The 26,619-nt window shown below is 40.2% G+C and overlaps 1 protein-coding gene across 10 annotated transcripts in view; it reads right to left on the bottom strand.

The window, feature by feature from the left end:
- Positions 1–26,619, bottom strand: part of otofa (otoferlin a) — a 75,400-nt gene that overhangs the window by 41,282 nt on the left and 7,499 nt on the right. For all 10 annotated transcript variants that reach the window (XR_015110767.1, XM_086190626.1, XM_086190618.1 and 7 more), the window contains exons 2-5: positions 26,264–26,322; positions 13,490–13,578; positions 5,497–5,596; positions 2,571–2,767 (exon numbers count right to left, since the gene is read on the bottom strand). Coding sequence is in view for 9 of the 10 variants with exons in the window: in XM_086190626.1 (XP_086046752.1) it covers positions 2,571–2,767; positions 5,497–5,596; positions 13,490–13,578; positions 26,264–26,322 (445 nt within the window). In the remaining variant the exon portion in view is untranslated. The remainder of the gene's footprint in view (positions 1–2,570; positions 2,768–5,496; positions 5,597–13,489; positions 13,579–26,263; positions 26,323–26,619) is intronic.

The following is a 26,619-nucleotide window of genomic DNA, read 5'->3' as shown; positions in this document are numbered from 1 at the left end:
TAGTTCTATGGAATAAAAGTGATATTTATAACTGCATTTTCGTTGACATATAAGTGCCTAAAAATTAGCACGGTTGTGTTTTTGTTATCTTTAAATGAGTCCTTTTTGTAAAGAGTGGTTGACTTTATCTTCACCAGTGTTTTATCTACAGTAGCCCGGAAAGGACAAAGACGCACCTGTACATTTAAGTTTGCCTCTCCTTGTTTCTTTATTTCTACTGTCATACTTTGATTTATTACAAGTAGAAGTAATCTGTTTAAACGGTAACCAGTGGTTTTGCTGCCAGCAGCTGATCTGTGCAGAATCATCATGGTGACAACATTACTATAGAATTTATTAAAACCACACACACCCACAGGATTCACAGATGCTGAGAAAAGTGATGAAGGTGGGACATGAAATTAGCGACCGAGCTAGAAGCTCATAGTATCCACGTACAAAACTTCATTCAGTAAACCTCAATTATGAAGGTTGTTTTGCTGTCTTCCTGCAGACAGACAATACACCTCATCAGCAGCATTTTTGATCCACTTAAAGCAACGAGATCACAGAAAAAAGTTGGACATCAGTTGCTCAGGAGCTGCTCCCAAAAGTTGAGTTAAGTTGATCGATCTGAACTTCAATCAGTCTGTCATGAAAGCACGCTGTATATGTATGACTTCATGTGTGTCATGCTACACAAGGTGTCTCTCTCGCTTAGACGTTTTTGGGGATCGAGGGTATCCTGACCTTTGTCTGAGTCACATTCTCCAATAATAAACTCAACCAGGGCCGACCAGTTAGTCAACAATCAAATCTATTATTTATGACATATTGCTGCTCATACAGTAGACTGGCTGCTAATGACTGAATGTAGACATTTAGCCATGTCAATAGCAAAAATAAATACCGTTTTCTTATTTGGATTTCATACCTGGGGATCTGTACCAATCAAGTTTTATGGTCAAAGTATATATAGACACACACACACACACACACATATATATACATATATATATATATATATATATATATATATATATATATATATATATATATATATATGTGTGTGTGTGTGTGTGTGTTTTGATAAGCTTCTGCAATATCAAAAGATTTATTTCCATCCAGTGTTGCATTAATTTTTCACCAAGATCTTGTTTTGATGATGGGAAAGTCTGACCGCTGCACAAAGCCTTCTCAGCACATTCCAAAGATTCTCAGTGGGGTTAAGGTCTGGTGGCCAGTCCATGAGTGAAAATGATCTCTCATACTCTCTGAACCACTCTTTCACAATTTGAGCCAGATGAATCCTGGCATCGTCATCTATGAATATGCCTGTGCCATCAGGGAAGAAAAAATCCATTGATGGAATAAGCTGGTCATTCAGTATATTCAGGTAGTCAGCTGACCTCATTCTTAGGGCCCATTATGTTGCTGAACTTAGACCTGACCAACTGCAGCAACCCCAGATCATAGCACTGCCCCTGCAGGCTTGTGCAGTAGGCACTAGGCATGATGGGTGCATCACTTCATCTGCCTCTCTTCCTACGTGGGCATGGTTGTTTATGACATGAGAAGCTACTCATTGCAACAGTTGGAGTTAAATAACTTGTTGCCAGCTGAAAGATAATGGCCCATACAGTAATTATCCAACAGGAGGCTTGGACCTATTTGTTTACTTATATCCAGGTGGTGACTTTTTTTTTTGGCTAGGCAATGTATAACTTACAGAAAAAACTGAAAGTGAAATATCAACATCTGCATGAAAGAGGAGGTCTGATACACACACACACATACACACACCCCCAAAATGATGGCCCTGCAGCAGGCCAGAGGTAGCAGTGGGCAGCTAAGTCATTCTCACTCTTCTTTTGTACCTCTCTTCCTCCTTTTCTCTGAGTGAATTAAAGTCACCCAAGGTTATCTTCAGCGCATCACGCTTCATTGTGCCAATAAGGACAATCACCATGGGCTGTATAGAGCTGATAAATTCAGGACATGATGAAACATTTGGAAAAAAATAAAAAAGAGTTCTGAAAAGCATCCAGCCGGAGACAAGTTGAGCAGTTGGTAATTCAGGGTACAAAAGGTTTTTGATGTGAAGTGGCAGGACAATTAAAGTCTCTCTCCACTCCACTTCTCTGTGTTGAATGCATCCCAAGTTATCAGTATTTTCTCAGCAACTTATTCCATATTTTGCCAAGACAGAAGCCTGACAGCGCTCTGCTACTGCAGCAACAATGACAGGTGCCCTTAATAAGCAGCAAGGACGGCCAACATATTTATCTTCCAGAAGGTGAGGAAATGTGAAAGCACCTACATTTGTTTATTGAGCCCCTGTACAGTTTTCTCCAACTTTCTTTACTTGTTGTCCAACAACTCTAAATACTGTTACATAATTCCTGTGGGAAAGTCAGAAACTTAACTTTGCTTTCTATCCTAAGGCTGCTTTAAGTACTCAGCTCAGCAGAGCCCTGAATGGTTTTAATACTGTGCTGCTAAATTTCAACAAATAAAATATGTTGCTACAAAGCAGCATAGTTATGGATACACAGTCTGGATTTCTGATTCATTTGCATTTTTTGACTCACTTTCTGAAGGTTGGTATGGATCCTTGTAAAGATCGTCCCGGAGATGTGGATCCATGGCTTTGTCCTGACAGCAAGCTGTCCGTCTCAAAGGCAAAGATCCCGTCACGGTCCTCGGGAACATCCAGGAACTCCCCGTCAGTCCACACGCCCACTGTACCGTCCATCGGCTGGTATCTGATCTCGATAGTAACGCTGGTCTGAAAACCGAAGCAAGGCTGGTCATTAATAGTTACAACAGAGAGCAAACCTCATCTTCTGAAAGATCAGGCTGCAGTTAATTTACTGTCAAGACCTTTGATCCAATTAAAAAAAAATCTAATCAAACTATCCAACTCCACCTGCTAAAAAATATCAGAATTTTTCCCTCTCAGTACAGTGCAAGTTTAACCAGTGGTAAATTGGTTTGTATGTTCACATTATGAAACTGCAGTGTGTGGGAATGCTAATGAGCTAAAAAAAAAAAAAAAAAAAAACCCAAAGATAACCTCATCTGTAATGTCATTTTTATTTTGTTGAAATAGATGTATCAGTAACAAACTGGTATTAGAGTCACGGTATCAGTAAAGGTACCAGCATAGACTGCTGCCCTATACAAGGCTTGTTTGGATTTGTTTACATGCATGATACTTTTCTGTATTCTTAAAGCATAAATAGGGCAGAATTCCAGATGACCTGCACCACTGTGTGCCATTTTCCCATCTCAGTTTGAGAAAGGAACGTTTCCACTCCTGGAACTTTCCCAATTCCAAGCATCCAGAATCCATGATACCATTGTGGTCACGCTCCGTCCCTGAACATGGTTAGCATTATATAGGCTGAACACCAGCCATTTTGGCCATGCTAACATAAGCATTTACCTCAAATCACTTTCTAAGTAAGGACACAGAACAGCTCTGTGGTTGCGTAATCAATTCAGTAATTTTCTATTTGTAATGCGGCAATGTGATTTTTTTTTTTTCCTTGAAACTTCTAAACCACTTTTGGCCAGTAGCAGATTCCTTGATAACTCAGACAAGAAAAAAAAATCTTTAATTAAACAGTCCAGTGAAACACAAATCAATTGACACCTCCAGAGTTACTCTGTAGTGTATTTAATTGCATTTGACAAAAAACAAAAGAAAATATCTCTTGATGTAAACTTGGACAAGACAATAAATCATCTGTATTCTCTGGGGTAATTTGAATTGACAGATATTGTTGGTTTAATCCAGGTCAGGTACACGGTTGACACAGTGGTTTGTCTTTAGTGTCTTCTGGGGAGTTGTTTTTGGACAAATATTATTCTCCTGACAATGACCTGATTTTTATTATGGAGCAGCCAATCTAATCCAGTGACAAAGACAGATGAGGAGTAAATAAAGACGGGCTCTCATCTCCTCCCTGCCGCCATCTCTCTCCCTCTCTCTCTCTCTATTAGTATCCTTTCCTTACATTGTTGCAAGGCATTACCGTAGCTCATGAGGAGTTAGATTTGTTGCTATAGCAACCACACCAGCAGGCATTTGTAAGTTACAGTGTTGCCCTTGGGTTATAATGGTGTTCATTTCACCCTCTTGTAGCAGGGATGTGCAGCATGAAGATGATCTTAATTGTGTATCTGAAACCACTCGAGTGTTTACATGCTGTTTTAACTTAAAAATGCGTGTGTGTTTGTGTGTGTGTGTGTGTGTGTACGCGTATTAAGCTATGACGCACTCCCATGGTGTGTATCATCATCACAAACACATCCCATAAGAACACGCACAAAAACACACACACACACAGTCACACAAAACACACACACACATGGCTCCTGAAGTACTATTCTACTCCCCAGGGAGCTTTAAACCCTCACATGGTTAATTTCTTCCTCTCACATCCTATTATGCTGCTCTCACTTCCACATACATATTCTGTTTAAAATTCATACCAAGCAGAAAACATTCTCTCAGCAATGTGCTGCTCGCTGGTGAGCTTATCTAAACGGAATGTCCAATCAATACCGAGGATTAACGTTAACAGCAGAATCCTCGTGTGCTGATGTTGCTATGAGACAGACTCTTAATTGTGGTTACTATTGTAATGAATGCAGGTGAGTTAACCCGCCTTGTTTGCTTGAATATAACATTTTTGCTACAGAGTAAATCATACATTATAATTTTACAACCAAAAAAAGTGAGTAATTTCTGCTTCCCCCATTTTCATAATCATCATAACTGTAAGATTAGAATTTATAATCCCTCTTCTCTGTTAGTGCCTTTGTGAAATACTGTTACCCAAATCAGTATAAATATTCTATAATCCTGTGTAAACATTTTCCTTACACAATTTAAAGCTAAAATTTTAAGATTATTTTCTGACACGTTTAATGGGGCTATTTTACAGATATTCCCCCTAATGTTAATAAAAGCTATCCATAGCAGCTGTTACAGCAGATTTGATTGGTTGCTGGACACTTGGGAGCAGTGCAATAATCACCAGGCCTAAAAAAACAAAACCATGTTGCCTCCTTTTAAGGTTGATATAGATCATATGCTGGGAATCCAAGCTTATATTTTAAAAAAAGACATTTTTATCCCTACGATTAACTCTGTCTTGGTCTCAACCGCCTCCTTTGGGAGATATCTGGCTGTGTAGCTGTTAATTGCTCCACTATTTCATCCGCTGCACCTTCCTGCTTCTGAAAACAATGAGGGTGAACCAAAACTGTGAAGCGGCAATAAAAGCTGCTCACATAGAGCCGAGGGAAGCTGCAGAGTCAGGTGAAAGTTATCAGTGAATTTGTGACACTGCAAAAGGTCCTCGAGTAAACAAAACGGTGTAACTAATGAAGGCAAAAGTATGCCTCGTCAGTGGCAGCATCAGTTCATTACCACCTTGTATACAGCAGTAGCCAGGAGCGGTGGTCCTTCACCCCCAGTAGCGCAACGGCAGCATTCCCCCTCACCTTTATTGAAGTGTTATTATCATCAATGAGCGTGTCGGTCAGCTCGAGGTGTCCTTCCTCAGCCACTTTCTGAAGCACCATACAGAAAGTCCCCACCAGTCTGCAGGAAAACATCAACCACAACAAAAATGTATAATCAATACAATCAGTACATCGAGTGTGTGTTTGTTTCTCCTCTAATCTCTTATCTCTCTGTTACTCAGTTGTCATAGTTTTTTTTTTTTTTTTCAGTAACACTGAGAAATATTAAGAAATATCACATTTCTCTTCCCCAAAAGCATCTGCTCTGCACCACCCCGTCTGACAGCGTGTGTGAGAAGGTGAGAGAGTGTGTAAGAGAGTCATGGACACACTGCTGTGTTATGAATGATGATGGATATGTGTTGTGACAGCCATTGAGAAAGTGTCTCGCTGCCGTTATCAACAGCGAGTCACATTGTGTCACAGTTGAAAGCAATCAAAAGGGAGTAGCAGCTCAAATAGACACATGTACTGTCAGTCATTCTTCTCTGTCACCTAGCGTTGCCACTTCCTCGCCATTCTTTCCACTGTCTTTTTTTTTACATAAAACCTCATTCATTTTTACTTAGTCTCAATAATTGCAGAAAATTGATAGTAACAACTAACTAAATAATGAACTGCAAGATACTATATTTGACACTTTTTGCTTTCGTTAACATGCAGTGTTCAATGCTCGTCAAGACATTGTTTTAAAGCGACATTGTGCTGCCATTTTGTTCAAAGTGACACTTCACCTAAAAAAAGTGTATTTTGTTTGTCAAATACTCACCAATCTTAAGCTCACAGTGTGTTTTATTCCCCCTGGATCACTTCTTTGTGATTCCAATGCAGAAAGAGCCAGACACTTGTATTTATCTTGAAGCTAATGGCGACTGATGGCTCACAACAGCAGAAATTCCCTGTTTGTGATTACCTAAAATCCTTTTTTTTGGGGGGGGGGGGGGTGAAATGTCACTTTAAGACAACACTTTCAACATAATTTTGATGGTACAACAAAATATGAAGGAAATATGGTGCTGCTTTCATTCCTCCTCCAAATCTAAACTGACAAACCCCTCCAGCTTCTAGCACAGCTTTCAGCTACTGGACGCTAGCTTGGAATTCTCTGTAAAAAGTGGTACAGGAGGAAGCTACAAAGAGCTGAAGAGAAAAACAAACCATGGAGGCTTCTTACTGCGTGTCATTCATTCAGCGTAACGCTGTTAGCAACTTCATTTTAACATGTACACAAATGCTATCGGTTCCTGTGATTGACGGTCACAGGAATTAGAGCAATCTCAAATATCAAAGATGAGACTTGAGGACCAAAAGATTTTCTACCTCATGATCAATCATGTTTCCGTCTCATTTTTGGCATCAGAATCAGTTGTTACACATCAAATCACGTCAAAGTTGTGCGATGCTCTGCTAAACTTGAGACTTGTAGAAACACTTAAAAAAAGCAATTAATTGTTTACTTGTAGCTCCGGAACCCTCAAATGGAACTGCATCGATTGGGGTGTGGCCTGAAGACAAGCATTATCTCCAAGATTAAATGTCCTATATCCTAATATTGCTGATCTCACTGACAATGGACTCTCCACAGTGCTGCATTTTCCTACATTTTATTGCTACTCAGAATTCATGGATAAAGCAAAACATCTTTCTCAGGAGAGTATGATCTGGCAAAATATCAAGCAGCAATTATTTTGATTGATGCTGCAATTATGACATTGGAGCTGGTGTTATTTTTTAAATCGTTGTCATTTTGAGTAAAAGCCCAATTGAAATAATTATAGTGTGGTTTTTTTTGGGGGGGGGGGTCTGTGTCAATCTACATCTGTTGAATATGATGTGTAGGCAGGACATCTGTGCATTCCAACTACATTTGATTTAAAAGGAAATTCTCATAAACAACTAGCCTTTTCAAATTTTGCACCTATATGTTATTTTAAAAACTGCAAGGTTTGATTAATTTCGGAGTGTCCCAAGCTTCACTGTCTCAACCATACATGATCTTCCTCTTCCAAGAACCAAAATGCCAAACATGAGGCGAAATGAAACCAGTGGTTGATGTCCTAATCACTACGCCAGCTTCTTATATACAAGAAATGGATCAAACTCAGGTGCTCTCCATAGCCACCAATGTGAAGATGTGACCACTGAAGCTCTGCCCAGCCAATTCTCAGCTGCCTCGACAATGAAAACACTGTTACTGGAAAAGAACTTAACATATATTTGCATTCCACAGGATTTTGTCTGTAATTGTTATCATGGAAAAATACCAACTGCAAGTGAATTAGAACAACCACACAAACACACACGCACGCACGCACACACACACACACACACACACACACACACACACACACACACACACACACACACATTTCAGAGGCTTCTGTGATGTGCAAGCATTTCTGAGTGCTAATTCTCCAAACCTCTCAACACTGTTCAGCAGCAATTTTCAGCCACTCCTCTGTAGCTCTTATCACTTCCCCAAAGGACAGGAAGTAACTATATGGATGTATTCATTCAACCAGCATACTGAATTAAAATGTCCATCCATCCATTTTCTTCTGCTTATCCTGTTAAGGGTTGCAGGGGCTAGGTTCACCCTGGACAGGTCACCAGTCCATTACAGGGCCAACACATAGAGACAGACAACCATTCACACTCACAGACACGCCTACGGTCAGTTTAGAGTATCTAATTAACCTCGTCTGCATTTGCATGTCTTTGGGCTGTGGGAGGAAGCTGGAGTACCAGAGAGAACCCACACAGGAATGGGGAGAACATGCAGACTCCACACAGAAAGATCCCATGCTGGAACCGGGACCTTCTTGTGGTGAGGCGACACTGCTAACCACTGCACCACCATGCCTGAATTAAAATGTCGTTCTTTGAATTTCTTTTTTCTAGGTTGGTGCTTACTTGAATTTCAAAAGAAAAGACATCTTCTCATTTTTCCAAGAAATCTAAGGCTGACTCAAAACTGTTTTCATGAGTTATAAAATCCCTCATAATCTATTAAATATCATATTGATCAAATGTGTGAAGGAAGAAGAATAAAACGATAGCACATTTGTTAAATTCAGTTACTCCTTGAAAAACACACGTGGGAACGAGACATCTGGCTGATGTTGTTGTTAAATACAGACATGAAGTTGATTTCTGTGCTGCACAGGAAGTCTTTATAGTGCAGAACACTGGGAAGAAACCCAGGATGGTCCCCATTCAACTGGCCAATTAGAGCTGGTGAATAACTTACAGAGTTTCCCCCAAAACACAGAGTTGTTGATAGAACAAGCCGTCACACACAGAAAAGAACCAACAGTCCAGCCAACACTGAGCCGCGGCCATCTGGCTTACATGATCACTTGCTATGCTGAGGAAAAATTATAATAATAATAATAATGAAGCTGTGTACATGATGTGTGCAGGATAATACAAACTCTTAAGGAGCGAGTCATTATAAGAGAGCAGCAATAAGTAGACTGAGAAATAGTCTGCAGGGAAGGATAATATCAGAACTCAGGGGCATACAGGATCGATAGTTTCACTACTTAGCATGAGCACACACACATACAGACACACACACACACACACACACACTATACAAGTCTTCAGGGATCAAGGGTAATGATGTGAGCTGACAATGAGAATTGACAGAAGAGAATGAATGAGGCTACACACACACACAAACACACACACACACACAGCACTTCTGTGTGAACAAAAAGAAAATATCTTCTATCAATCAGCAGATATCAAGCCTCTCTCTCTCCCTCTTTCTCTCTAGATTAATCCTTCTCTATCTATTTTCTCACACAATGGGTGTCTCTTCCTCTGCAGGTAATGTATTCAGTGTAGAATAAATACTACCAAGGTAGGCTACATTTGTCAGCAGAGCTTTAAAACTTAATATGCTTTCCGTACCTGAATTCACTTGCGCTACACCCCCAGGTGCTAGCAGATACAGTACGTGAAGTAGAAGCCTGAATAACTTAAGGGGCTCGACATGACTCGAAAAAAGTGTGAGGACGTCATTTGTGCACAGCTTTCTTTTTCTTTGAACGTAAATAGTTTGTCGTGCCACACATGATCACACATACCAGCCCATTGTGGTTTGCAGACACTAGTGATCAATATGTGACCCGAACTACTTACAAAGCCAAACGGTCTGTCATTTCCTTCCATCCATTGTTAACAAAGCGTACAAGTTCTGAATAATTGAACCCAGCAGGGCCTATCATGTTCTTTAGCACTTCAAAGGGTGGCATTCATTATTGATTTAAGTTTTGCAAAAAATGGCTTTCATCTGCTGCATATTTCAGTGCTCTCATCAGTTTCGATCAGTGTGATTTTTTTTTTGCAGCTAGAAGTGTGACTATAACGACTCTAGAGGAGAGAAAGACTTTGAAATGTAGAGTATTGTAGAGTCAGAGTTGTTCTCAATGTTGCACTAATCCATTGCTGCAGCTGATAACTCAGCTGCGTGAAATGGAAACATTACAGCAGGTGTGTGTGTATGAACTGTACGCTTTTGACCAGGAGAGGAAAAGCTTCTGGCAAGCACTGCCCCCCTTTTGGTGACCACTTTGCATATATGCACACACACACACACGCAGTCGAAAAAGCACACATAGTTAAATAAAGGGATAAATATAGTTTGATCCGCGTGGACAAAGTTGAACTTTTATTCTGACTTAATGTTGTCACTCTCAGTTTGTCATGCCAGTCGATATTACTCACATCAGATGTAAGTCAGAAGAGCACAGCTGGAACTGACAACATTAACAGTAGCGAATGAAGGAAGGGGTACGGGCAAACCACTCACTGCGGAAAAGGTTTATCACGGTGTGCAGTTCGTTGCTCCACAGGATCCACTTTCACAAACCAAAAAAATTGAACAAACACGATGTAAGTATTTGATTGCCACTGAATATAAGAGAAAGACAGAGAATAAGAGGTAGAAGTAGGAAAAAGTCAAATTTAAAAGCGGTAATTCACCCTGAAAGAGTCTTTTTAAGTATTAACAATAAGGTGGCTTGAGCTCACAGTGATTTGTTTTTTTCAACCACTCGTGTGTCATTTCTGTGTGAGACATCCAGAAGTAAAAACAAGCAAGTTTCAAAAGTTTTCTGATTTAAAAAAAACATATCTTCAGCAGTTCTTTGCGGATAAAAAACAACAACGGGGGACCTACAGGAAAGATAAACAGAAGTGAGGGGAGATAAAAGAAATGGCAAGGGAAGGATTGATTCGTTTTGAAAGTTAGTTGAAGAGTAGCGGAGCAGCATGCGAATGGTTAGATGGTCTTATCTCACTTTAGAAGAAATTGACTGCACTAAAACTTAAAAACTTACTTTGAAGACTAAAAACAGAAGGTAAGGTATTGAAAACTCTGATGTACCGAAAAAAATATTCGCTAAATACCAGTGTGGTGAAAAGTTGTTGCCCAAGAGAGTTTTCAGATGTGCAGATACGTTACAGTATGACTCTGATACCAATGAGTACAAGTGTAAGTAACACCAGCAGAATCATCTCCCATTGCCCCAAGGATACTTCATTTTGGTCATGGATGTACCAAAATTAGCATATATTTATGAACACCCCCCCCCACACACACACACACACACACACATACAAACCAAAAAGCCCATTGTGTTGTGATTGGCCAGCTGATTATAGTGCCAGAAACATCATGTCCCTTATAGCCAGATCCTTCTCCTGAGTTTCAGATTAAAACACTTAAAGATGGCGGCGATTTCAATGAAGGCCCTTGTGATGCGTTAAAAGGCATCGAATCTGCACAGCTTGTTGAATCATGACACAAACCAGCCCACAAAATGACAAATTTTGTTTTGTGTTATTAAGCACACCAGAGCCAAATGCAAGCTGGTGGGGCTTTCTTATGTCATATGTTGCGCCGGCCTCGTCCATCACTTGAAGAATCAGGCCTAAATGTGTACTTGAGAGGATTATGCCCCTGGTTTAGGAAGCGGCAGCAATGCTAAACTAGAAGTCTGTAAAACATGTCATTAAACCCTTATGAATTTCAAATCTAATCCCAAGGACCTCCTGAAATTCCTGCACGACCCTTCTCGGGAATCGCTGACCCTGAGGCGAAAAACCTTGAATATACAATAGCACTGTCTTTGCCCCCAGAGTGTGTACAATAAAGTAGATGCCAAGCTTGCAGCATGTAAAAGAATATGTACATGAACCACGCATCAGTGCTTTCTCTGTATGTTGCAGTAATGTGACTGCATTTGTGGTCAAAGGGAACGACACACTGACCCCACATTGTGTTAGTGATGAGAATGATGCAGATAAATTAGCCCAGTAGTGATGCAGCATGTGGCCAAATGTAGCTGGTGTGAGAACAACAAAAAAGTTCCAGCTCAGCCAGCAGTGAAATTAGTTTCCTCTTTTCCTCTTCAGCACCAGAAAAAGGATGATGACAGTTAAGAGCTGCCCAACACATCATCTGTCTGCACACCTGCCACCAGCTTTTAGCTCAGCATTATTTTTAAGTGGATGTGTCATCACATATGCTACACACAACTACCTTCACACACAGACAGCAGACAGGACACACCCATAAAATGCCACCTACATTCACACATAAACACTGTGGACTAATAGCTGTGTAGGCGATACGCGCGGAAGCTGTCTGCACACATCCACCAGCCAGTTAAACAAGCAGCACTAATCTGACTCAGGAGACCAGCAAGGCTTCCTGGCACAACCCACGGTCTTCAAAATCTGGACGCAAAACACACCACAAGGGAAAGAAAGAAGAAGAAAAATCAAAGTAGCGCAGGAAGCTTGTTTCCTGACCTTTACAGCAATAAGAGCCTGCAGGACCACTGGAGTTGATTCAAGAGTCAGCGGTTTGTGGGATGGCTCATTATTTTAACGCATCTTACCAAGGTTTCGGTTTGTCGTGACAATATATAAATATGACAGCGAACATCTGAAATGGGGTTAGTCTTACTCTGTCTTGCAAAGACAGTGACGGATCAATTTCCAACGTTCAAATAGTCAAAGTACACAGTGGATTCAGCTTGAGATTCAGGGGCGTTGCGGTGTTCTTTTAATGATCTGATAGTTTGGAGACCAACAAGTGACAAATACGCTCATTACTAATGATCAAAAAGTGTTTCGTGACCCCCCACCACCACCACTGCCACATTTGAAACCAGCTCATAACAAGCTAGTGATAAGTCAAGTCAGTCGTATCGAGTCAGTATCAAGATTTTGGATTTTGGGACAATTAAGACTCTTTGGAAGAGGCGTTTTTGAGACAGTGGATCCTTTAACGTTGGGAAAACAGTCTAATTCATAGTACATGAACCTTGATGGTAGAATGCACCCTCTCATTTTATTCTGTCAAGGAAAAAACAGGCTAAAATGTTTAGAAGTCATCATTTTACTGATTTCGCCTTCATTAAAACTGTAAATATGACAAAACTAATTTGTACTTTTTTCAAAAGACTAAAATTACATAAAAATCGGCTGCCCAAAAGAACCTGAAAGGACACGTTAAGGTTCACCACAAGGAAATCAAGGTTGGTTTACATTGACTGAGACCAGACTTCAATAGTTACAGTTTTCTTTGACTAAGAAGACGCTGAAGCAATTAAAACAGTAAAATGAAGAAACATGTACCATGAAGACTAACAAGGACATTTGATACAGGACTTCTCAGCACTTCTAGTTCATGTGTATAATTACTTGGAGAAATAAAAAAGAGCAAAGAAATGAAACATTTCCAAGTCCTCCCTTTAAAATTACTTGCTGTTCTGATACGAGAGAATTCAAGGTCTCGTAGAAACGCTTTCACTTCTGAGACTCTGGTTTATACTGAGTGGATTAAGGTTTGTCAGGCTGTGACAAGGAGGAGTGCTGGAACAAAACCATTCTATTCTGAAATCCTGGTTGGTGCGGTCAATTAGGAGAGTCTGGCAGCAGCAGTATTCTGTACCTGTTAGAGAAGACTTTGCTGTAGTTGTACACTTGGATCTCCAACATCTCGTTTCCATCCAGCCTGCTGGCAATTGGCCATCGAAACGTCTGAAAAAGGCAGAAAACGACATGTTTAGCGGGGCTGCTAGCAACTGCTACTTCTAACTCATTAATCGGTTAATCAATTAGGCTGTGAAATGAGAGAAAATTGTGAAAGATTGTATCATTTGTTCCCAGTCATTTTTTTAAATGACTTGTTTAGTTTGACCAGCTGTCAGAAACACTGAATTTGCAATAAAAAAGCTCTATATTTTCCCATTTGTCAAACTGGAAAATAAAAAGTTCGACAAATCTTAAAAATACTGTATTAATCTGATTAATACTTCCACGTTTGTAACACTTGAGGGTTAGTTAAGTTACCCGTCATGGTGAAGCTGTGCGCTTCAAAGGCCATACATCACACTGTGAATGTAAGCTAACTTGCAGCTAATGTTAGCAAATCAGCTTCAGAGACAAAACATGCGTATAAGACCATTTTGAAGTTACTGTGAGAAGTATTTCTATCCAATACACAACAATAACACAGTGAACATGTCAAAATATTGTAAAAATTATATAAATAATTGTTCTACTCAATTAACCAACCAATCATTTTAGTCTTGGAACTCACCGTCTTGCTAGACTTAGCATATATGATGTAGCTAACACTAAATTATCATAGTAATTGATTGTTACTGGAATTGACAATGTTAATACAGTATAATTAACTACAAAACTGCTACAATTAGTAATATAACTTACAATACTGATATTTCAAGCACCAAACTGGCTTCTATGTCTATTTCTTTATTTTAAGCTGCGTTGGCCATAGCTTCATATATTTGCCCTGCAGAAAAGAAGTCAATCAATTTTCACATCTGTCAGCAAAAAAAAAATTGCCTCATGTCAGCAAACATCAATTCATTTGAAGTATTTATTAGAAAATAACAAAATGAGAAAAATAACAGTTTCAGAGGGAAAAAAGCCTCAACGTTTTATAACCATAAACACCTCAAGGTGCAACAGCGAGAGCTGAAAATAGAAATAGAATTTTTGCTGCAAGGTGAAGTAGGGAAAAGCAGCATACTGGCACATCAGTATGGTAATGAATTCTTTAAAAACAAAGAAAACTTTGAGAGAGTTTGAACTTTAATTAGCTTTTTTATCGAGTTTAAGGTGAATCACTTGCACCTTTGGTGAAACTTCTACAGTTATAATTTCAAATCAGTAGAGCAAATCCGCATCTTTACTAAATGGATTTGTCAGGCTGATCAGACACAGGCACGTATTCAGTATATCTCTTGGACATTTATGAACTAAGCATACTTCTGAGTTTAATTAGCACCTATTACAGGAATACTAATACATTAAAAATTTCCAGTTATAATTTAATTTTCATTTCTTAAATATGCTGAATACTGCAGAATACATTGAATTTGAAACTAATTGGAAAAGCTGTAGAAACAAATGAAATACAATGATTCCAAAACTACAGAAGAACTTTTCAAGTTTCGGGTTCAAGAAGTTTCAACTGTAGGTGAGTGCTTTATTTGAGCAGAGACAGAAAACCAAGGGAAAAGGGCTAGAATTTGGGTTGCTTGCACACCAGATTAATGTGCTGTAAAAGACTAATGGCTTCCTCTTATAATTAACATGTCCATACTCTGGGGAATAAATGGTGAGTAACTTTCCTAGGAGTAGCCATAGAGAGAAAGAAAAACTTTTTGTAGCCACAAGATACATAGAAGATTGTTCCCACATTTGATTAGATTGTGGTCACAAGACCAAACTTTCCCCACAAATTGAACAAAGCGTGAGAACTTTTTTTTTTGGAGTACTCCAGGGGCAAATCTAAGATTTGTCTTCTTGTTCTTCTTCGAAGAACTGAACTCAAGTGTGAAACAAAAAAAATGAATCTTTTTTTTTTTTATCACATTCATTATTCCGGTGTCCCCTTTGTTTCTGAAGATTGCGAGTTAATAAATTCTCCAGACTTTCACGGGCAAAAAAACCCCCCAAAAAACTAAACTCTTCATCCTCTTAAACTCCTCATTAAAACTTAAATTAGCAAAGAAATAAATCCTCAGGTCCTTTCAGGTTTATTGCTTTGAAAGATAGCTCCATTCATCATGAATCACTTTAATTAACTCGGATACATTCAATACAAAATATGTAATGATAGATGTGCTTAAGGCACCCATTAACATTCACGAGTCACTCAATGTTGACGCATTATTCTGCTCTCCCACGTTGATGAACTGCAACAAAAGTCACCTCCCTCCTCTGCACTGCACTCTAAAGAGACTGTATGAGGGTAAAGGTTACCTAGGTGATTTAAACCTCATTTAAGGCCCCCCTGCTGATGCTGGCCCGTCTTTCAGGACAACACTGCAGGCTGTCAGTTAGGCGATCCATTAGGTGGAGCCCATTACCGAATCCTGGGGTTTCCCACCTGCTACTGTAATTTATATGGAAGACCTGCCCTCAAGGGTCTTCGGACGTGTGTGTGTGTGTGCGTGCGTGCGTGCGTGCGTGCGTGCGTGTGTGTGTGTGTGTGTGTGACGGTAGAGTATCAATCTTTGCCCTGGGGCTGTGCAGTCTGTGGTTTCTCCTCAAAGACCTCAGCCAGGCATGACCAGCACAGTTGCTTCCTTTTTAGCAAAGTTTCATCAGCAACATGTCAATCTGCAGAACCCTTGTGAGTGCGAGTCGGCTGAGATTAGGGCTAATGCTGCATCTCATCCACGCCAGCCTCGAGTTCCAGAGAAAGAGAAGCCTCAATGTGGTGTTAATTTTACAAGGATTACAGCACACAAAGCTAAATGGAGAAAATGACAGCCACACACACACACACACACACACACACACACACACACACACACACACACACACACACACACACCAATGAAAACATGATCATGTTTTTTTTAATATCCAGCACCAGAGATGCCATCCATCCATCCATCCATCCATTAAGGGTTGCGGGGATGGGGGGGGCTGGAGAATTTCCAAGCTGAAATTGGGCGAGAGGTGGGGTTCACCCTGGACAGGTCGCCAGTCCATCAGAGGACCATCAGGAGCAATTAGGTGTTCAATATCTTGCTCAAGGATACTTTGACATGGTCATGGGGGGAAGCGAGGATCAAACCAGCGACCCTTCAGTTGCTAAATGACCACTCTACCTCTGAGCCATGCCGCCCCCGAGATGCGATCAGCAACCACATTAATTTCCCAAGAGAAAAAAAATACCTCTCATTTTTGTTCCCAAAGACAACACAAATGTGCGCGAGTGGAGGTGCAGGGACACATTTCCTCATCCATCTTTTCTGTGTTAACACAATTATGTGTATCTTTCTTCAAGACTATTTAGCTCTGGGGGAAAAAAAACAACACACACACACACACACACACACACACATACTGTACAGGAATTCACAGGAGGAAGCTGTTTATGCTGCCTAATGATTTAACACTCACCACGACAGACAAACGTGCCCAGAGAGGTTTAAATATCTACACAATGGAATAAAATACAATCAGAGTAGAGGATCCAGTACAATGAGAAGCACTTCAGCTGTGAATAATGCAGCAGCACTGAAAATGAACGAAAGCAATTTGGCTAAAGGGTTACAAACCCACTGGTAATAGCGAGTCTGTGTTTTAAAAAAAAAAGTTGCCATTTTTTTCAGGCATCGAGCAAAGAACTGCAAATTATTCATGTGTCAAGCCATGGATTTTTCAAGAACATTTCCTGTTCCCTGGAAAAAACAACAACAAAACAAAACAAAATGATGTACCATTTTCAATACCAAAGCTCGTATAATGTCAAATTATCCCTCATTTTCCGTGTGTTTTCACTGTGCACTCACAAATCTACTTCAGGCAGCTCCATTTATTTATTTTCCAGATACAACGAGAGTGAATGTCCGCCTTCTATGTGCAGCAAACCTTACAATTTTAAACACACTTAAAAGCCTGTAGTCGCGCTTGCAGGCTGGGTGGAGTGGCTCGAAAGACAAAGGATACATGTTTGATTCACTGTTGTCATGGTTACCACAATAAAAGCATTATGGGATGACTGCGTCAGTCGTCTGGTCAGTCGGGAGACCATGTGGCATTAATCAATACGCAATGATAGCCATTTTTATGTTCGAGAGTAAGATGTGACATTAAGATGAACTGACCTTCTGATGCGTATAACCACTGTGGCGATGTGACCTTTAAACAATAGATGACCGCAGATGCAGAAAATCATTTTAATCAGATTCAGTCTGGAGGGGACCCATTAAGGAATATAGGTTTCTGATCCTGAACGTTCCTTTAACTCACTAGTCTTTCAAGCTCTGATGAAAATGTCATACTGCAGTTATTGTCTGCCATGCTGCAATTTGAAAAATAATAAACAAACGTTATCATGAGCCTTACACGCTTAAAAAATATATAAAAACAAACATTTGTGTAGTACAGTTTACAAAATTTGACTAAATGAAATAAATGTCAATAAACAAAAAAAGGAATATACAAAAAATATATAGACAATTCCGTAACATCTGTGTAGCACTTTTCAAAATAATAAGTTTTTTAGCATCCGCGTGTCTGTTTATTTAATTGCACAGGCTGACACAATTGTGATTTGATTCGTCATGCACCGCTGCGTCAAACAGCTGCGTCCCAGATACATGAAACTTTTTAAGTGTGCGCTTTCAACATACGTACATTAACATTATTAAGTTAAAGAGGGTTAACGCTTCAGAAATGCTCATTCCTGTAACGCAAAGATCAATTTTTCCACAAGCTACTTCAAGGTGTAAACCTTTATGGTATACTTCTGTCTTAAAGTTAAACTTTTATGCTACAGAAGTCCAGAGTCCAGTGGTCACATTGCCCATAATGCAATTCAATAGCGTTTTCCATCATTCTCGTCTCATAAATGCTGACTGTGTAGCCCTGTCCAACAGAACATTACTCATACTATGTCACACGAGGGATTTCATTTTCTCAGACTTGACAAAGCGACGCCACAGCTGTGAAGACTTTCAAACTGATGTTGGTCTCAAACCCTGTGATAATAAATCAGATTTGATGTGTCGTATTGTAACTTTAATCCACTGGATGAAGCAAGTATGATGTCAAATTCACGCTTGAACATCACCAGCACATCCAGAGCTGCACTCTCCTTGGTTTTGGATGTAACTCTTTGGGAGGCAAGTTGGCTATTTTCAGCGAGGACATTTAGAAAATGATAACATTACACAAATTAAATGATGTTGGAATTGGCTGCCCCAGTTTCAGGCTCTGTGTTTACATGCTGGTTTATCATCACACACATGGATTACTTGGACTGGAGCCATTACGAATATTATATAGCTGTGTTTTCCTTTGTGGCATGTTTAAATGTGTGCTGTTTAGAAAAGAAATAGAAACAAAAAGTAGCCTATTTTCATTATTCACTATTTTCACTGGTAAATGAATTCAGGGTTCTGTTGTAATCACATTACTCCACCCCATCTGAACAGAAGTCTAATCCGACAGTACACACACATACACACACACACATACACATACATATATATGTGTGTGTGTGTGTGTGTAGTTCACAGTTCTGCAGAGTTGAGATTTGAAGCTGTCAAAAAGCCATACAGCCTCAAGCATTCAAGCAAAACTGCTGCAATGCAGTTAATCTAACATTCATTCTGATTCAAATGGTTAAAGAAATGTGAGACTGTAAAAAAAAAAAAAAAAAAAAAAACTCCACTGCATTAAAAAGAAAAGATCCTCCTGAGTGTTTTTTTGAGCCATTCAGAAAATCACACATACTATTCCCAGATCTGCCCTCTAACCTTTTGCATCATGCACAAGCTAATTGGCGGAGTGAGGCCGCTTATTTAAAGTGCCAGGAACGGTTCCGCCTCCTGGAAGCCTCGGGGCCACGCCGCCCTGCTATCAGAGGGATAAATGCTCAGCTGAAACGTAGCTATTTCTACGCTGTAACGTTGATGACCTGCTCGTCCTCACTTTCCCTCTGACACCATGCTTTGATATCTTATGATGGTTGCCATGGACACACAGGATAAAAACGCCTCTAATTAATTATGAACAATATGCTCTACCCTCACACAATCCTTGAATACAAGCTTGGGAGGAATACATCACAATTAAACACCGCTGAATTTCTGAGTAGCTTGTGGGGATCTTCAGCTCGATCCTCAGTTTTTGGACTAGAGTATAGAAGATGAGGGGAGGGCTGATGAAATGGACTCATTCTTATTACAGCAGGCTTCAAAAGCTGGCTCCATATCACATGCAGTATGTAGGATTGTGAGAAAGAGTTCCTCCTCTGTCGTACTGTACAGCGTGAGTGAGCGTCAGCCTCAAACCCCTACATACAGCTACCCGCCTGCATTATTCTGCTTCTTTCAATTAGAGTTATTTTCACCATTATAAGTTATACTGTAATACCCCTCTTTGCCAAAATGTATAAGAAATATATAATTAAAAAATATTCATTAATAGCAGCCACAAGTCGAATTTTGATAGATTATATTCATCACATTCGTAAAATGTGATGCCATTACTGCAATGATACTCAGGTAAAAGACATAGCTTCCTCTCCTCTAAGAATGGTGTGGCAGTGAGGGCAGGTAGCACAGTCTTTACTTGTTGCAGTTAATAAAATGTAATCTTGATAAAACTGTAATTAGCTCCCCAGTTTCTGCCGTGGAAACCAGATGGTGCAGATAATGAACAATGAACTTGTCAGGTTTGCTGCACCACAAATCTTTGGGATGAAAAAAAAACCCACTGTAGTGCTAGGAGATAGATAGATAGACAGCCCCCCCCCCCCCACACACACACACACACACACAAACCATCAGCAGTTAAAAACTTTTCTGCTGAGAAAGCCTTTTCATACTGTCAACAACAGAATCTGTTCTTATGGTGTTCTCTGTTGCTTCTCTAAATATGTAATTATGTAACTTTGGAGGCAGTAGAAACAGGCACCACATCCTTTGGCCTCATTGTGGATCAATTCCGACTTTTATTATTGTACCAAATATCTAATAACTAAGTGAACTGATCAGAAAATAAACACGTAGCGCCTTGTAACGTGAAAAAAAAAAGATGAAAATGATAAATCACCAAACTTAAGTAAGCCACCAAGAGGCAGAAGGGTGAACTTGTTCAGATGGGTGATCAACTTAAAACAATGTCCAATTTCCGTTTGGATTCAGCGACCCATTTATTCCCATAACACACAATTAATTCATTTAACTTGACATAGGTAAATGCATCTCATCAAATTAGTGATGTTTCCACTCATCCTCTCTGAGCCAAACACCCGTGCTGGAACGCTGACGGACACGATGACACGGTCAAAAATCAGTGCGCTCCCCCTCAGCACCTCTGTTTGTCGTCAAGTTGACTTTTCCTTTATGCATTTCTGGAGATAAACTCCACCCACAAATGCAGTTTCATAAACATATGTTTAATATCTTCACACTGATGAGGAGAAATTTAAAAAAAAATTAAACAAAAATAGAGGGTGACGCCAATAAAACATACTGAACATAAAGATCACATAAATGTGATAGGAATTTCCTCATATGACAGAGATATATTTGGGAAAAAAAGGCAAAAAGAAACAGCTATTATCTGGTAGACGCTGATATTTATCGGCCCTGACTGACTTTGACTTTAACACAGTCGGAGGATGCTCACTTCCACTGGTAAAGTTTTGTCATTCAGGCAACAAAGTCAACTGGTTTGCATTAAAGTTCTAACATTCCTCACTAAGTATTTCAGTTTAAAAACAGACTGGGGAAAAAGACGTCAAACAGGAAACGCCGTCGCTGTCATCCATACTGCTTTCTACCCTGCTGTTAAATGCGAGTATAAGTAGGAGCCGGAGAAAACAATCGTTTTGTGGTGCGTTTGTGTCATCAAACATGATGCACCAAAGAAAAAGCCTCCACCTGCAATGGAAATGAGGTCAGTCAGTTTTTTCACCCTCTTGATTGTTTTCACTTGTCCGTTAATCATTCCTAGTCCATGTCTCTCTTTGTTGCTTGCGATTGTGTTCCTCTGATTCGTTCTGTTGAAAGCTGCCTGCTTTCTTCCTGTGTTTGTCAGACCCTCTATTCATGTGTTCACCTCACCTCTGTTAACCTGGTTCCTACCCGTCTGCTCTCTATCCTGGTTTAGATTCAGCACTTTACATAGCTAGCTAATTAATAAATAAGAAAGCTTGCAGCTTCCTTTGCTCAGCTCCATCCATCTACACTCACTTAAGCAGCTCCTCCAGAATCCTTCCACTACTTTATATAGTTTTGTTTGTTTTACTGTCACTGTCACTCCTGATAGGGATTTAATACAACCAGCTGATGCACAAGAACACACACAGAAATAAACAAAAGTACTGCATATCCCAACAGAATCTCTCCTGTGTGTCTATAGGCTCAAAGCTGCGTGTTTGATTTACTTTACGTTCATAACAATAACATCATAATCATAATAGACAGTTCACAAGTGTATGAACCACAGTGAGAGCCCTTCAGTGTTTAACAGCCCAACATTAGCTTGTAGACTGCAAACTGTATGTGCTTGTTTTGACTGCTTTCTATTGGATTTCCCTTTCCTTTCAGCTCTTAACTGGCAAAGAACAAATTCTGCTCACATCATCATTTATTCAGCAAACTCAGAGATGGAAAAGATTCAGGGCTGCTCCCTGGAGCCGCCCTGGATCTTAAAAACTGGTGAAGTTCATAAACTATTTTTAGGGCTAGCATTATTCAAGTAAGAGTCTATATACCACTTTTCATCTAGTCTATTCTTCTTGAGTGGTCAGTTTAAAAAAAATCATTTCCATCCTAATGCATCAATATATATTTTAAGAGCCTTTTCCTCTCCAGAGACTGGATATCCTGTACTGCTTGGTGTGATGTTTATTAGTTTAAAAACCTCTCCTTGGTAGTATTTCCTTCTTGTATAACAGTTACAGTATGTCTCATGTGATTCCTGTAACTTTCCAAACCTGATTAACCAAGGCAGAGGGGGAAAGCCAAAGCGCGCCCTTTTTAACTCCTGATCGGGTCGATGAGGATTTCTCGGGTAAAGTACAGCGACATGTCAGGTTTGCAGCTTAATGTGCAACATGAGACCACCTCTTACTCTTTTTACTGAGTTGGTGAATCATTTTCACCGCCCATGTTTTTAGAGACCTGTAGGAGTTGCGTAATGATGGCTGCAAACATTCACTCAATCAATGTGTATGCAGCGCTTGTGAATCACTTACACCAAACAGTGACCAGAGCACACGACGGCCAAAAATAGGTATGAAAAAGTCATTAGTGAAGACATTTTTTGTTATATAATCACACGCTTCTCATTAAAAATGACTTCATGTCGAGATGTTGCAGCTAGAGGAGAGATCCTAGTCTTTCACTCATTATTTTTGCATAATTGCTCCTTGTCTAGTCTGCATAGTTAAAATCTTTGGACGTCTTGTGTGCAGTTTAAGCAGACATCTGTTATCAAATAACTGCATGTGCTTCCTCGCTTACACATAGACATAGAAAGATGTATAGTAGCTGTACTGCGGCCACAAGCCCTAAACTCTCTGCACCCTGCGGTTGCTTACAGTGCTTGCAGGGCTCTCTGTTCTTTTGCTCCAGTTCTGTCTAACTAGTGAGGGGGAAGCCCTGGTGTACTGTAGCTAAAAGCCAACTCCCACCATGGAATGAATAATGAATGCTGATTCCCCATCCAGTCTCTCTGCATACTAGTTCAAAGGCGCGCTTGCTAGTCCATGCATAAAGCAACAAGATACACAGCTCTATGCTAATGGCCCTTAGCTCCAGGGGCTGGACTGCGCTTACTGAGCCATGCGAGTGCACCAAGGCTAAGGATGAAGATGTCAGCTGAGGGGGGACGTGATGAGGAATTGCTCCAGTGTTTGGAGGGGTGATGACTATACAGGAAAACTGTAGTACATGTTGGTCACCAGCAGCCATTCACGCACACGCTCAAACACACAGGGAACACTAGAAGTTATTCTTAAGGCATATTATTGATGCTGAGTGATTCTAATGACCTCCCCAGCTCAAGATGAGAGCAAGGAGTGAGGCTGTCACAAGAGATCGCATATCAGTGTCAAGCCCCTCGTTTCAGCTGCTGGAAGGTGGGAATCATAAATGTTTCTGACACATTTCTCCTCTTCATCCACTTTTCTCTCTTCCATTTCACCCATGATGCTACAAGAACAACATTATTTCTGCATTGAGTTGAATGTGGAGATATAAATCTGTTCAGACACTGTGGAGATTGTGTCTTTCCATAGACCACATTTAGTAGACTCAACCACTAGTGTTGTAGTCAAAACCACCTGAGCCGGAGTGTTCCGAGACCAAGACAAGACCAAACATTGTGAGAGGTCAACACCAAGTCAACACCAAGAAAGGGTCAGATCGAGCCAAGACCAAAACCAAGGCAGGGTGAGACCAAGCCAAGACCAAAACCAAGGCAGGGTCAGACCGAGCCAGGGCCGAGACCACGCAGAGTGAGACCAAGCAAAACCAGACCTGTAAATGGTGTCAGTAAGTGTCCTGTTGTGATATTTACTGACTGCAGAGTGCTTTTTTTTTTTTTTTGCATATATAATCTTTACAACTTGTGTAGCCAAACTTAATTTTGGACCAATTAGCTTCCATCCTCCCATCAAAGCTTCTCCCACTGGTGTGTGCGCACGAAGGGGGGCAGGAAGAGGCGAAGGGAGAGCAGCAATTAACAGCAAATATTTTGACTGCGTTCAAAACTGGTTGAGATATTTGGTTGCATTTGAAGCCGGCATTTTTATTTCCATTCAAATAATTCACATGCAATTTAACGGTAGTATTAGAGTAGTGGTAGTCTTGACGCAACATTTTGAGTCAGCTTGGTCCAAGACGTGGTGAAAATGCAGTTGATTCCAAGACAAGACTTTAAGAAAGTGTCACACACACAAAATTCCATCAACAGTGGGCACTCTGGTCAGTTGTGTAATTGTCAACAGACTTATAGCCGTTCTCCTGATTGCACAAAAACAGACGCTGTGGTTATCTGGAAAGGAAGCCGCACTCCGCTTGTGAGCCCATCAAAGCAAAAATGTTTTTCTTTGTAAAAGCAAGCAACTTACAGAAAAACATGTAGGAAACATCCCCCAGGAAGGTTTGAATGTGTTTGTTGCACTTTTTTTTTTATTTTTTCATCCCCTGTTTTTCGCCTACACCTCTGCTCTGCCTCTTTGTTAACCCCCCACCCACTCTCAGTTACATAACACTGCAAGGGAAACTGTTATAACACTGGTTTCTCAGTGTGACAGGGGCCTGCAGAACTCCTATTGGGAAGATTTTCCAGAATCCCACAGCAGCAGCCACAGTGAAAATAAACTGACCACCAGCACTTGGACAGAAGTGAATTATGCAAGTTAAGAGAACTTGCAGCTCTGGTTGAAGAGCTTCAGTCAGAATTGCCTCCACTAAAACCGATTTCTGTTGCTACCTGATTTTCCCAAACCAATGAATCCGCAGGAGTCTTTTTAAAAGTCAACACTGTGACATAAGTCACCTTCACTTATGAGATCAATGGCTTTTAAAAGAAGAAATCACTGTATTGCGCCCCGCTGCTAGACAAATCAGTCTACTAGCATGCTGAGGGTCTGGTTTAATTACAACACAGCCAGTGTTCAATGACATGCATGGCTGGAGGCTTCTACCTCTACCTCTCAAACCCTCATAGAACCACAGGAAAGGCTATAAGCAGAGCAATGACCATTTACAAGTGAGGACTGGTAAGACTTTGGAGCAATATCAATGTGATTTGACATGATTCTCTGGTTGTTCACTGCGGAGTACAAGGACCCGTCTGGTGGGGTTTCTGCAGGTGGACACGGTGCAGTATAGGTGTCAATATAAGTGGGATTGTGTGACCATGTAATGGACAGCTGAACTGAGCCCCTAATGCCAGGATTGGCCTTGAAACCCTGCAGGTTTAGAGGTGCGATATACATATATACATACATATATATATATATATATATATATATATATATATATATATATATATATATATATATATATATATATATATATATATATATACATATATGCATGTAAATGTCTTGATTCTTGCATTCACTGCAGTTCATTTTATTGTTCCCCTCATGGGCTTCAGACCAGGAGGGATTAACCAGCATCCTTTCATTCAACTGCCAACCTGTTCCGACAAATGAGATCAGAAAAAAAACAAAAACAAAAACACCTGCTCAGAAATATGACTATATGCTGGAGGGTCATACATGCTAATGCTAAATGCTAATCAGTGACAATGTGCTGCGTTATGTGAAAATGATGAAAGGGATCTTGCTAAATCAGTTTGATGTTATCAATAGTCTTTCTTACCCAGGTACAGGCTGTAGACTGAGCTTCACTCCGTATTTATTTATGATGCTTCATGTCAGTCATGGTAACGGAACATCGATTGTCTGAGCATAAATGTGAAATATAACTGCCTTTAATCATCCATCATGTTTAAGTGTCTTTAATGGGATCACTTTGATCTGAGTACAGGCTCTATTCACAGCTACTATTTCATACAGCCTTCAGTCTGCAAATTCGGGAGATTGCTACTTGCAAGACAGTCTGGAATGTTGTAGTTTCTGTTGAGTTATTGCTTGTCAGGCATTAGCGAGTGGATGATAAGAGTGAATACAGATACTGACCTCATTAAAGTGAGCCACCTCCTCAGAGTTCACTGCTACACGGCTGTAGAAGGACAGACCTGAAAGGTGAGGAGGAGTGAAGAAGTCAGTATTTCTAAATGCTTCAACAGTGTCACTGTTCTGCCTCAGTCAGGGTAACCAAGATAACGCCACTGCAGAACATGTTAACCTTGATAGCAGGAATACAGGAAGTTATTGCAGAAAAACACAATGCCCTGACACGAAAGCTTGATCATTCTTACACACTTGAGCGCACGGTGGGCGATCAAAAGTGCAATATTTGGTCTAGTAGGCTACCAACCATGCGTCGTGTTGTTGAGGAACCAACGAGGGAGAGGAGATTAAAACTAATGTGA

The sequence above is a fragment of the Aulostomus chinensis genome, chromosome 20 (assembly GCF_037954235.1).
Source record: "Aulostomus chinensis isolate RoL2024-O1b breed Wild chromosome 20, RoL_Achi_v1.0, whole genome shotgun sequence".
Taxonomy (NCBI): Eukaryota; Metazoa; Chordata; class Actinopteri; order Syngnathiformes; family Aulostomidae; genus Aulostomus; species Aulostomus chinensis.
This window is presented reverse-complemented; position numbering and strand designations above follow the sequence as displayed.